General features: G+C 33.8%; 1 protein-coding gene across 4 annotated transcripts in view; it reads right to left on the reverse strand.

Moving 5' to 3' along the window:
• The window catches only part of LOC110458366 (kinesin-like protein KIF28P), a 51,626-nt gene that overhangs the window by 13,198 nt on the left and 23,838 nt on the right, over positions 1-14,590 (reverse strand). The window contains exons 9-17 of one of the 4 annotated variants that reach the window (XM_021510030.1): positions 13,969-14,029; positions 13,141-13,329; positions 11,952-11,960; positions 11,368-11,373; positions 4,388-4,503; positions 3,569-3,683; positions 2,827-2,890; positions 2,071-2,199; positions 346-506 (exon numbers count right to left, since the gene is read on the reverse strand). In XM_021510030.1, the coding sequence (XP_021365705.1) occupies positions 346-506; positions 2,071-2,199; positions 2,827-2,890; positions 3,569-3,683; positions 4,388-4,503; positions 11,368-11,373; positions 11,952-11,960; positions 13,141-13,329; positions 13,969-14,029 (850 nt within the window). The remainder of the gene's footprint in view (positions 1-345; positions 507-2,070; positions 2,200-2,826; positions 2,891-3,568; positions 3,684-4,387; positions 4,504-11,367; positions 11,374-11,951; positions 11,961-13,140; positions 13,330-13,968; positions 14,030-14,590) is intronic. The other 3 variants (XM_021510033.1, XM_021510031.1, XM_021510034.1) reach the window with 3 other exon arrangements.

The raw sequence follows: 14,590 nt of genomic DNA on the forward strand, positions 1-14,590 counted from the left end.
TTCTTATGAAACTATAAGTAAAACACTTTTAGGGTGGGTCTACACAAACAAATAGGTTAAGTAACTCGGATTATGTGACATCAATTTTAAGTGAACACTTGGGATCAGTACCCAATTATTCAAATTTCTCTCAACTTAATATTCTAACACAAGTTTAAACATATCATTCTAAATGATTCTTGAAACACTGGTTGAAAAACAATCACATGTTCATCCGAATAATTCTTGTCAATAACAAAAAGCCCACTGAAAGAAAATACAGCATGTTTTCGAATATGATTATTTTACTGATCTTGGTCATGGAGATGTTTTTATTAATGAATTAGAAAAATGCTTGCTCCTTACCGGCAGATTTCCCCTCAGTGTTCATTAGACCAGCTTTCTGAGCAATCTCCTCGTGAGCGGAATCAAATGTAGGTGTCTCTGTTTTCTTGCCCTCTTTAAGATTTTTGGCTTCATCTTGAGGGTGGTGGAACACGTACATATTGTTGGCACCAAACAGGAGTCTGTGATAGGATTTACATTACGTTAATATCCATGAAAGGTATTAACACTGAGCTAATGTGACACTTAATGCAAACACTTATTCAACAACTCACTTGCTACAAGGTATTTAGAAATTCATTTATATCATACATCATAAAAATTCAGCTGTTTGGATATTTGAACTACATGTATCAAAATTTCAAAACAGCAAGAAGCGATATTTTGAATTTTGGAAATTTTGTCAAATACTATAAAATATAAAAACAAGAGGCCCAGAGGGCCTGTATCGCTCACCTGTTTCTTTTGTTACATGTAACTGACATATCGGTAACTTAAGACCATTTGGTAACTTAGAACACAAGACATTTTAATATCTCTTAAACAGTTCTGACGGTTCTGAAGATATTGTTGTTTGAAACTTAAAATTTTAATTTTAAAGCTTTTAACCAAAGTTGACATTTGAATCCCGATTTGCACTTAAAGTTGACCTTTGACCTCATTACTGTAATGAAGAAAACAATTCACACAGCTGGTCTACATAACAAACCTAAGTATCATGACTAGTTCAAATGGTTCTTACGATATTGTTGTTTGAAATTTTTAACATATTTGACCCCTGTGACCTTCAAGAAGGTCTAGGTCTTTATAATGAGGAAACTTTGTAGCACCACATTCCAGGTACTTACTGGCCAAATATCATGACCCTGGGCCTTATGGAACTTGAGAAGAAGACTGTTAAAGCTTTTAACCAAAGTTGACATTTGACCCCTGACTAGCATTTAAAGTTGACCTTTGACCTCATAACTGTAACTGAAAAAAAAAGTTGCACTGCTGGTCTACATAACATACCCAAGTATCATGACGCTAGTTCAAATGGTTCTTAGGATCAAATTGTTGTTTGAAATATTTAACATATTTAAACTCTGTGAGCTTGAAAGTAGGTCAAGGTCATTTTAATGAGGAAACTTTATAGCACTCCATCCCAGGTACCTACTGACCAAATATCATGACCCTAGGTCCTACAGTTCTTCAGAAGAAGTCGTTCAAAAGAAAAAGTTGACGGAAGGACGACGGACGACAGACTACGGACGACGGACGCCGCAGTACGGCATAAGCTCACATGGCCCTTTGGGCCAGGTGAGCTAAAAATCAAAACCAATTATTGTATCAGGACACCACATCCTTTAAATTCCAGAGGCGCCCTCTCTTATGTTCTCTGCATCCCTAGAATATGTCATATGACGAAATTAAATGCTCTGTATGGGCCACCCTCTGAAAGCTAGTTTAATCCTTTGATAACACTCTCCCTATTGAATTAATTTTATTGAAAACAAAACGTTAGAGACCATAAGTGTATTGAGTGTTTTTTATAAAAAAAATCAGTTTACCAATGATTTTTTTTTTAAAAATAATATGACTTTGAATGCAATGATAATTTCTAAGAATACATTATATTGCAATATGAAAATTGCATGCATCACCCACTCCTACTTTCTGTTTTGCACTGTCTGTTATGATATTAAAATCCATTAAATTAATGTAATACATTGAAATGATGTTGAAACAGTTACCATGGTAACTTACCTGTCGTTATGATGAAGAGGTGTATCCTTGATGATTCTCTGACCATTCACCAGAATTTTAGCTTTCTCCAACGGCTTGATAGATATATTACCGTTTTTACTGGTGACAACAGCATGGGCTGGCAGTATACTGCGAAAGCAAATTTCATAATTAAGGATCCCCGTACCACTGCCAAAAACTGTGACGGAGTATTAGAAACTGTTTTTTCCTGCATAACTATGGCTTTGATAAATCATTGATGAAAGGAAAACCATATCTTGGGGGACTTCATGAGAAACAGAAAAGACGAATAAACCAAATGTCATGATCAACAGTTGTCTGTGTGTACAGGACCAGGGTTCGAACCCTGGACCTCAGATTGTTATACTATCTCTCTAACAGATTGAGCTCCCTGTTCAACGGAATTGTCCTGACCAAACTGTGCTACAGCCTTATATACCCAAACAGAAGTTAAGGGGAAGTTAATGTACATTGGAAAAACGACAGAGTAGTGGGACAGAGATGGAAAAGATTTCTGGAAATTTTTCGACTTATTTTGAAAAGACTCTGCAGCAGCAAAAATGTTTACTTCTGATCTGATATCTAATATTTTTCAATAATAAACAAAACAAGTAAGCAGATTTAGACATTAACTCATTCACTCCTGAAATTTCATAATGGACTATTCCAACCTTTGAATTGGAAGAGTTCAAATGTGTCTTCAGGGGTGGATGACGTAAAGAGTTATAATTACAGTTACATAAAGATGATGCTCACCTTAACCCGGAGAGTGTAATATCTGCTGGAGGGCTCGCCTTTTTGTTTCCCAGCTTGGATGTTCCTAGATAATAGATCATTGAATTTTTTTTTGATACAACTAATTCACTGTGTATTAATATATAACATCTTATCGGAATTCTGCTGATAGTTTTATCATCATTTTTGCCACATTTAGTATCATATGATTAATCATTGATTTAAATATTATATTCAGAGAAAGTGTTTTTCTCCTGCCCACACAACACCAACAACCCAGGTAGATTATAAAATGGTCTGGGGTAAATGTTGCGGTATCTGTGCTGTAGCATTCAAGTGAGGTGCCCTTGGAAGCACGGTCCTACTACAAACAGAACACAAAACATCTCCAACGCACACAGGCATACACACATAGGGAGATATTAGCCAGGTGGCATAGGACTAGTAGTTAGTGCCTGATAAGGCAGTTCCTGTGAATTTCTCAAAATTGTATCGATTAATGTATATGCTAATTGTAATAATTGTATATCTATGTACTGTAAAGCGCTCTATAGTGGCTTATTCTAGCTAGATAGGGTGCACAATATCAAATGTTGTATATCATAATTATCATTATTATTCTCATACTTGACCTTTGTATAACATTAGAGCAAAGTATGACCCCCAGACCCCATCCCCTAATACGGAAGTGGCCGCATTGACATGATGGGGCAAACAAAGGATCTTTCTAGTAATGTTACATGTGCTAATTAAAATTGATTACCTTCATTAACGAAATGGACAACCATGGCTGTGAGGGCCGGGTCCTCATTCAGGTTCCAAAGGTGAGGAACCACCTTTCTGTTGGCCAGTCTCTTGTTGTCCTCTTCCATATTGGCCTGATGTTGATACAAAAGAAAACAACATTTAATTTAGTAATTTACATAACATTGTTTTCCATTTGAAAATCTTGTATTCACACTCTTTTCTGTTTGTGTTTCACCATAAGTTCATTTAAAGATGTTCGAAAGTCATGTCAGTACACATTTGTTTTGTTTTCTTTGTTTTTGCTAAGCATATTGAAAAATATAAAATTCTCAGTCATCAGATTTTTAAAGGGATATTCTTAATTTTGGATCGGATATAACACAAATCCTTCAAAATGAAATCACTAAAAAATTGACTTCAAATTTCTTCAACATTTTTTAAACTGATGTAAACAAAATTCCTTTCTGAGAAACTACCAAAGGCTTACATATAAACACAGAGAGAACAGCTGTGCCCTATATACTGAGTAATGAGATTGATCAAAACACAGTAAACCTCAAATGCCCCTCGTTTTATTTGCCACCTCACTTACAGCGAACATATTTTGATGTCCCTTTTACTCTATTTCTTAACAATTCCTCTATACATTTACCTAAGTTTATCGCCAAACATCCATAAAATGCCAAAAATTCTCTAGACAAACGGTGGCCTTTTTCTCGTTTCCTTAACAATTCCTCTAAACCTTTCCCTCAATTTATCGCCATACCTCCATATAATGCCAAAAATTCTCTGGACAAACGGAGGCAGTATAAGAAGGTTTTACTGTAGTACATACCGAGTTGGCCACCTGGGACTCTGCCGCCCTTTCTTTCCAAGTCTTTTTCATGTTCTCCATTTCCTCTTGGTTCTTTCTCACCTGCTCCTCCAGTTGTTTCTTCATCTCCTCAATCTCTGTATCATCATCATCATCATCATCATCATCAACATCATCATCATCATCATCATCAATTTGCCATTAAAATTTAGCATGAGTTATAATTAACATTACCAAACCTCATTTTTATGATCATTTTCTATTGCTGAAATGTGCTACAGTAATGCAAAATAGATTTAAAACATAATCATTAAGTTATTTGTAATTGTTCAATTTGATTTGAACAGTTTTCCATTCCTGTTTGATGAAAAAAATATCTTGAATTTACAAGAAATAAGAATAAAAAATAAACCTAATATTCCAGTCAAAATGAATATTTTTGTTGTTGTATTTTATTTTCGTCATTAAAAATTTGTTAATTGAAGATTAACCCTTTAACCACTGTAGACCAAAATAGACTCATCCAGATCAATGCATGGTATAAAGTCTACTAAAGTTACATAGGGGTGAAAGGGTTAAAACCTTATTTAGTCGAAGGCTAATCTTCCTCAGGGTCCTATCATTATAAAGATACTGTTTACTCTTTTTAAGCGTGTATTATTCTATGAATTTTAAACTTGTGTCCGAATTGAAAGTCACATGTTCATAATAATGCAAACTGACCTTCTATTGTGTATAAATAATTTCATACTTCGATTTAATAAAATAGACAATCTGCTGACTTTAGAAAGAAATTCTACAGAACAACAAAATACTTCTTTCATCAGTTGGAAAACAAAATTAATTCACCAACAGACTACGGGTAAGGGATTGTACAACAAGCATGCAAAAATCACCTATGGAAACTACAAGGTAGAATTCAGTTAAACATCCTCATGCGCCCACCCCTATTAACTCATTCACCCCTGAAATTTCACAATGAACTATTCCAACCTTTGAATTGGAAGAGTTCAAATGTGTCTTCTGGGGTGAATGAGTTAAGAGACCACTTGTATTATGAGACCAATATTACTGCATTCTATGGTTGTGATTGCATTGTGAACTGAACCTGTGTAAAGAAACCATCTGTTGTATTTCCACCGGGTCAGGTCTCTTTACGCAGGTTTAATTGTACAGTATATATACCCGAAGTACAACAAACACAGAAAAATCAGCATTGAATCGAGTCAAATATGCTCATGCATGCATCTATTAACTCATTCACCCCTGAACTTTCATAATGAATTATTCAAACCTTTGAATTGGAAAAGTTCAAATGTGTCTTCTGAGGGGTGAATGGGTTAAAGATACCTGACTAATATGTTAAGAGACTACTTGCAGGAGATGGTCCCTTAATACAGGTCTTGTTCTATACGTACATGTACATGCAAATCACCACAATCACAACATCAACTGAATATAACTATGGACTGAGGTTCTATGTAATCACTCTATTTTGGCAAGAGATTCATTTTTGCACTGTTTTGCAAAGAGACGATTCCGCACATTTGTCAATCCTTTCTGGATATTAATTCCACAGATAGTGGCCACATATACAAAGTACCGATAATGAACTACCTCCTCAATACTCCAGGGATTACGATCACTTTTGTGCTCAGCACCCCTTTAAAAATGGAAGGCTCTGTGAGCCCCACCCTGTGGATGAGACAAGAAGACTAGGTGATCCTTTCATGTACATCAGAAGTACTTGGTGTAGTGTAAAGATACATTACCTAGAATTGACTGGCATTAAAGAAGGGTGTTGCTCCTCTTTGATTTTCAAAGGACAGGTATCAACATAGCGATTGTTCAGGACCAATCAATTAGCTATTATAGCTGTGCATCTTCAATTTTGCTATGACATATTCCAGGGGTACAGGGAGCGTAAGAGAGCGTAACCCCTGGAGTATTGAGGATGATTGAATTGTAGCTAGCATCCCCTGAAACATGAACTCACATATTCCCTGATTATACTTGCCAAAATAAAGAGATACACCTTATTATCTACAAACTTCACTCTACTCTGAACACCTATTGTAATTAATCTTTAGTCACAACCTGGAAAAGCAGACATTTTTGTTTGACCTGCCGTATCGTACTGCAAAGTGGGAAATTTTTGCCCAATCATAATTTCGCCCTTATAGTGGGTTAAATCTATTTTTACACAATATTAAATTTGCCCTTCACATTTAATTACTTTGTATTTTATGCTGTTTACAATCGCTGCAAATGATAAATTCGCCTTCATTACAATGGGCTAAAATTGTGAAAACTAAACTTGTATAAATTTCTTGGTATAGAGTATACCTGTCTTTGTAATGCTCTTTGTTTCATTTCCCACCTTGATTAACTCATTCACCCCTGAAAACACATTGAACTCTTCCAATTCAATGGTTGGAATAGTTCATAACGAAATTTCAGGGGTGAATGAGTTAAACAAGCCATTTTAATAAACAGAGTTCTTTAGTTTTTTAAACTGCTTAATTTACTATAAGAATTGTTTTAAGGCAGATTTTTTTAGGTATTCAAAATTTGTTTCCATATGGTTTTAGATTTGTTTGAATCAAATCAGCATGAAACATCCTGGTGATGACGATTGTAAACATAATATATTTGCCGAGGCTTGTAGATTATACTTGAGAATTGACTAAAACTATATAAGAATGTTATACACAGGGACCAGTGAAACAATTGCAACTAGCCAATCCAACCTTAAAAATGATAATTAGAAAAATGTCACGGCCATTTTCAATCATCAAAGTCTTATAATTAGCAGGCATTTTTATTGACTGTACTATATAACATAGCTTGCTGCGTGACTGATAGGTGCGAACCTGTCTGATACAACATAAAACAACAGTTAAATACAGAAAGCATTTTATTGCATTTATGTTGGTGGTAACCGTTTATTTTGGGATTCGTTCTTATGCACTCTATGGTACACCTTCTCATACAGGAGGTTGTTCAATTCATGTATTGTAACATGTGTTTTTATGTTGTGTCGTTTTTTAATAAATAAGTCCATTTTCAATGATTATATAAGTTCCTGGTGTTTTTTTTACTGTTGTTATATATAGCTTGCTGCTTTACTGATCGGTGCAATCCATACAACACAAATGTCTGTTATTAAGACATGGTTGCATCCTATAGCCCTGTAGTTGACCTATAAATACTGACAGTGACCTTTGGATGCTGAAGTATGAACTAATCTGAGGTATTTTCATAATTAATCTTTGTATAAACTTTGATTTGTGACGGTGAATCGGGACAGAAGAGATATGGGTAACATTAGCTTTTACCTCTCTCGGATGAAACGCTGGGGGTATAAAAAATAATGCTGAACTAACATGTTTATTTTTAAGGGATTGGCAGATAAGGTGCAAAGGGGTAAATTGATTCAGGAACCTGTTTATACGATTGAAGATCAATTGTTTCTGATTAAATACGATATACATAAACTGATTCCTCTGGTTAAGTACAGAGTAGAGTGATTTAAATATTCATGTGATTTAAATATTCATATTCATGTCATTTAAATATTCATGTCATTTAAATATTCATATTCATGTCATTTAAATATTCATGTGATTTAAATATTCATATTCATGTGATTTTAATATTCATGATCATATTCATGCCCTGTTTTTCTCCTCCTTCATGCATTCACATGCAGTAACATTGTAAAATAGAAAATGAACAAAATGTACAATTTACTACTAATCCAAACCCTGACACATTTACCAAATACTGGCAACAATAACTATACCCTAATTTTTCAGCATAAGCAATATTCAAATATTTATCTTAAAACTCAAGTTCAAATTTCATTAGACAAGAGTTCAGAATATTCATGGAAAAAATTGTTAATAATATATATATTGAGTTAGGTTTGAGAGGATGAGAGCGGAACACAAGTTTTTTTTTTTTTTTTTTTTAACACATGAAATACTGTTTGGAATGGTTGGGGAGGTTCGCACAAACAGTAATGCATCTAGAACAGGGAGGTATAAGCAGACAAAAATTCATAGGGAACCAGAGGGGATACGGAGAGAAATTCATTGGGAACCAGAGGGGATATGGAGAGAAATTCATTGCGAACTAGAGGGGATATGGAGAGAAATTCATTGCGAACCAGACGGGATATGGAGAGAAATTCATTGGGAACCAGAGGGGATACAGAGAGAAATTCATTGGAAACCAAAGCGGATATGGAGAGAAATTCATTGCGAACCAGAGGGGTTATGGAGAGAAATTCATTGCGAACTAGAGGGGATATGGAGAGAAATTCATTGCTAACAAGACGGGATATGGAGAGAAATTCATTGCGAACCAGAGGGGATATGGAGAGAAATTCATTGCGAACCAGAGGGGATACGGACAGAAATTCATTGGGAACCGGAGGGGATATTGAGAGAAATACATTGGAGTTGAAAAATAAAAGGAAGAACTTAAAAAAAGGTATTATAAAGTACAGAATAATAAGCATATATTTATACAGATTCCAATAATTCATTTTACAAATTTATGTTGGATTTAGAAAAGGTAAATAATGATTAATAAGAGCTTTATAGAGAAATCAGCAAGCATTTTTATAATTCTATGAGCTAAAAATGACGGATCACAGAGTATTAAAAAATTCAACACACTATAAGTAGTATTTACCTAAGCACTACTAAGAAGATTAATAATAATGGCAGTTACTGTAATCAATATGTCACTAAAATTTCAACTAAATATCTATTTAGTGAAGCTGGACTAAACTTATATGTTCTAACCCATACATACTAGTACATCATCAACATTTTAATTGATTGAGTGGTTTTATGTTTGCGTTTCTACTGAGCAGCAGAGGAATCTAGAGACCAATTTTTTATGAAAATGTTTGATATCTTGATAATCTATAAAATCAGAACCAACTCTTGATGAGAATTGTTTATGTTTGTGGCAGAACAAAACTTTAATAATTTTTGTTTTATTTCTGTAGGATCGAGAGACAGATGTTTCATAAGAATTTTCAATGTTTAAATTGACTACATGTATTGAAATAATGGTATTGACAAATACTTAATATTATCCATTATTACGTATGTATCAATAAAAAAAAGTGTAAAATTGGGAAAAGTCAGCAGCATCACAACATTTAGCTACAACTGAAAGTGAAATAGTTTTATCTCAATGTAAAGAATTTTCATTGTAAAAGTTTGAAATGCAAAGTTGTATTAACAGGTTTTTTTTATTGAAGGACATAATTTAGATGATTAGAAAATAAGAAAATATGAAAAAGTTTATGTCTTAAACGGGGAGATTAAGGTAAGAGAACTTTTATAAGAGAAACTGTAACTATTTTAGTAAACCAAACTGTAGAATCTGGAACTTTTAATGTAACTAATTTACATAATATAATCGTTGTAGAATTATTTTTCTCAAACAAACTGAAGCAGATAAATATATTTTCAATACATTCCAAATCATGATGTCAAGGTGACACCAAAAGTCATTGCGAAAAATGGAATGTATCAAATTAACTATTTCCAGATTTCTACAGTTTAATTATAAAAAATACACGTGTATAATATGAAAGTTCAACTTCAGGTTTGTAGAAGGCTGGTAGCCTATAAAGACCATACAGAATTATGGCAACAAAATCGTTTGCAAAGCAGCTATACCTATTTTTAGATCATTTATATACCTTCAAGACTTAAAGATTTTTCAAAGTATTAAATAATTAATATAGCAAAATACACTTCAGTATTTATACCAATTTGTTCAACCTTACAACAATTCACAATGTCATAAACCTTACTGTAGCCCAAAAATACATGATTTCATGAACCCTAGTTTAACCAAATAATACACTGTCATAAACCCAAATGCAACCCGACAATTCACAAAGTCATATAACCAACAATACGCAATGTCATGAACCCTAGTTTAACCAAATAATACACTGTCATAAACCCAAATGCAACCCGACAATTCACAATGTCATATAACCAACAATTCACAATGTCATGAACCCAGCTGTAACTGATCAATACATAATGTTATGAATCTTATTTAACCCAACAATTCACCAAGTCTTATACCCAACTGTAACCGGATCATCAATACATGATGCCATTAACCCTAGTTGAACCCAGCAATATAAAATGTCATAAACCCAACTGTAGCCCAAAAAATCATGATGTCATGAACCCTATAGTTTAACCCAAAATATCACTATGTCATAAACCCTAATGTTACCCCTACAACACATATTGTCAAGAGCGCTACCAATAAACAACACTATGAGCCCTACAACATCATGAATGTTTGTGTTTAGTCAGTAATACACTACGCTATGTCTACACTATTACTGTGCTGTAAAAACCTCCTGTAACTAGCTTGTCACTTGAATGACAGAATATAATGACGCAATGTATCAGTGTGCTGTAATACTCTTAACTCTTTCACCACTGTAGACCATAATGGACTCATCCAGATCATTTCATGGGAGAGTCTACTAAAGTTTCATAGGGGTGAAAGGGTTAAAATACATATGGTATTCAACAAGAAACCTTAAAATGTCATCTATATATTGCGTATAGCTTTTCAACTTCTTTTTCTTGATAAATATTCAGATATAAAATTTATTTGCTCTCAAGATACTCTCGAACAAGGAAATATCGACAAAGTATGTAAATCATTACTTCATAATTTTGAAACTCAGTTTCAATAGTTAATGTTTTTTAATTATTTTCTTTTGAGAAATTGATAGATGTTGTATCTTTCACATGTAAATAACATATTGTTAGTTGAATCTAGATCTAACATGCAAAGCTTTTTTGGACATTTCTATAATCCTGCGTGAACCTGTTTGTACCATAATTCTGTGTGATCTTGATAGCACGTCGGAATTTCTACGCATTAAGTCATAATTTTGTACACAAACCACTGGATAGTTCCATCTGAAAAATGCTTACCCTCATCTGGGAAAATATAATGTGCAACAAAATAGTATCAGTATTAGATTCAAATCAATACTCAGAACAAATTCCTTGACCAAATTAATAATGTTGAAATTGATAATGTTGTATGTTATTTAGCAAATAACCCACTTTGTGTAATAAGTTCAAATAAATCTGTTAGCTATCAAAACACTTTAAAATATGTTTTGAAAATATCATTATTTTGAATTATTATAGACTGAATGTCTAACTTTCCACTATAAATTGCCCAGTTTTTTTATCAAGTTGTAAAAAAATTACGGAAAAGGAAAGCCAACAAAATATCACACAGTTATGCAAATACACAACTTTAAAATATCATGCAAATTATAATACAGGCATTCAAATTATTATTCAGGCATTCACATTCAAATTCAAGCATTCAAATTATAATTCAGGCATTCACATTCAAATTCAAGCATTCAAATTATAATTCAGGCATTCAAATTAAAATTCAGGCATTCAAATTAAAATGCAGGCATTCATATTATAATTCAGGCATTCAAAGAAAACAGGCAGGGATTGTCCATTATATTTTGCATATATAAGAAATACAATACCCTGATTAGCTACAAGCAAAGAAACAATAGACTCAAAATTGAACAATCCAGTTGCAAAGATCAAAGGCACTAAATATATTTTTGTCTTCACTAATTCCAGTGAAAACACCACACAAAAGCCTTAACAAAGAGAAAACACTAATTAAGGCCTATCTTTTTTCTGTAATTTCTCTCAAATAGTAGCTTATGATTCTATTCTAATCTATCTGATATACTTGACAAATAGGCGTGTTCTCCCACTTTGACTGCAAGTGGGTTCACCATTTTTCCATGTCAAGACTTTAAGATTTTTTAAAATACATGTATTAAACTAGAATTTTGTTTTTGTGAACAAAAACATATATCTCCCCTTATTAGCCAATAGACAAACTTCGGTATAAAAAAATAACAAAGGGCTATATCTCTTTATAAAGTGGGGCACAAGACCCAAATTGGGAATGAGACACTCCTACTTCCCAAGATACATTAAAACTATAGCAAGTTTGGTTGACGTAGGTGAAATAACATGGAAGTTATGCCGTGGACAAACTTCGGTATTAAAAATATACAAAGGGCCATAAATCTGTATATAGTGGGGCACAAAACCTGATTTTAGTGCGGAAGATTCCACCTTCCCAAGATACATAAAAAGTTTGGTCAACGTAGGTGAAATAACATGAAACTTATGCTCCCGACAAACTTCAGTATTAAAAATGAACAAAAGGCCATAACTCTCTGTACATAGTAGGGCACGAGACCTGGTTCTAGTGCACTGCACACCTTCTGTGAGTGATGCAGGTATAATTCAAGTATGATTAAGATATCTTTAATTGTTTAGAAGTTATGCTGTGGACAAACTTCGGTATCAAAAATAAACAAAGGGCCATAACTCTGTATATAGTGGGGCACAAAACTTGTTTTTAGTGCGAGAGATTCCGCCTTCCCAAGATACATAAATATGATAAGTTTGGTCAATGTAGGTGAAATAACATGGATTCCAGGAATTTCATTCGAGGGGAGACATAATAATACGTCCATCAAGATACGCTTTAGTACTTATTACCCATTCTGATTTCTTCAACCTTACTACAGTTCTATGCTAAGTTATCTGGTTACTTTGTAAACATTCTATTAAAAGAAATAATTAACCTTGACCTTCCTATAATGTAACGACCTTGCCCTTTCTAGTATCATATGACCTTGACATTACCTGAATTAGATGAATTTCCTCCTCCTCCTCCTCCTCCTGCAATTAGAGCTGCTGCCTGTTCTGGAGAAAGCCCGCCTTGTTTCAGCATATCCATCAAGCGCGCATTTTCTTCCCGAAGTTCTCGGATGAGTCGGTCGGTGGGACTTTCGTTAACAGTAGCAGTGGTTTTGATTGCCTTTGCTCTGTCAGCTACAAGTATATAAATTATGCCATTATCAATGTGTAAGACATATCATTATGTCTCCAAAAAGGGTTTCACAATATTTAAATAAAGGAGCATATTTGGGTAGTAAATTGAATAATAGATACCAATATTACCCCATGTTTCAATTCCATTTATTTCAAGAAAAGCAATAAATTATATGAAGAGTTAGACAGGGGAAGTTATCTTAAGCCGTAAAAACTCTTTTTTTTGTTGCATCATCTTCCAAAAAAACCTCAAAGTCAAACTCTCCTTTGCGATAATAACTGATGCAGTACATACCCTTAACCTAAAACGTCAAATATAAGTTTTTGAGTGTTTGAGTGTGCACAGATCTACGCCTGACCCCTTTGTGCATCTGTTTTTTCTTTACTTTTAGCAACCATTTTAATTGCCTAGCCTGAATGTTCTGTGTGAGCGAAGAGAGAATATGTTCTAGCTCTTGAAAATAGGTCTGGAAACATCACTTTGTGAAATTTGATTTGCACAAACTTAAGTATTTCTAGTACAGCAGACAGGCATGCTCCTTCGTTTCAGAAGGAAGCATTCTATATTTGTGCAGTTCCGTTTGAAAGCTCTTGATTCTTTATTTGATGGTTATTTTTAAGTAGGGTAATCATATTTACCAAACCGAAGTGTAGAGAGTGTCTCTTCGTAATTAATGTCAGCAGGACTCAACGCTGCGATCTACAACACAAAGTTTATTGTATCTCTTTAACACAGAAAAAACACATATAATGTATATATTGATGATGTAAGTGTTCAGATTATGGGTTGTCCAATTTTAAAATAGCTCTACATTTGACGAATAGAAAACTGCTCAACCATTACATTGGAAAACAACGCATTTCAGCATAACCAGGGAACATGTTCATGAAGCTAATCTCATGCTCAAGCCAACATTTCTGTAACTCGCTTATATTAGTTTGCCACGATCAAAAAGTCTAGTGTTATTATTGAAAATGGTATTAAGCTTCTTCTATATAATTGACAAAATGTAATTTTATGTATTAATTTATCACAGAAAAAGGAATTGGGTTTGAGAACTGAATCTGAGTTGGAACATGAGAATGGTTTCATGCATACGGGCCCAGGTAATTATGTACCAGGCAACCAGTTATTAGATTGGATTTGTTTTTGTTTTTATTTTGTTTAACATCCTACCAACAGCTTTGATTATTTACGGATGTGCTTCCATGCGTGTAATGTATGCATGCCTGTGTGTATGCATGCTCGGGGCAAGGACTA

Source organism: Mizuhopecten yessoensis, unplaced genomic scaffold, assembly GCF_002113885.1.
Source record: "Mizuhopecten yessoensis strain PY_sf001 unplaced genomic scaffold, ASM211388v2 scaffold9561, whole genome shotgun sequence".
Lineage (NCBI taxonomy): Eukaryota > Metazoa > Mollusca > Bivalvia > Pectinida > Pectinidae > Mizuhopecten > Mizuhopecten yessoensis.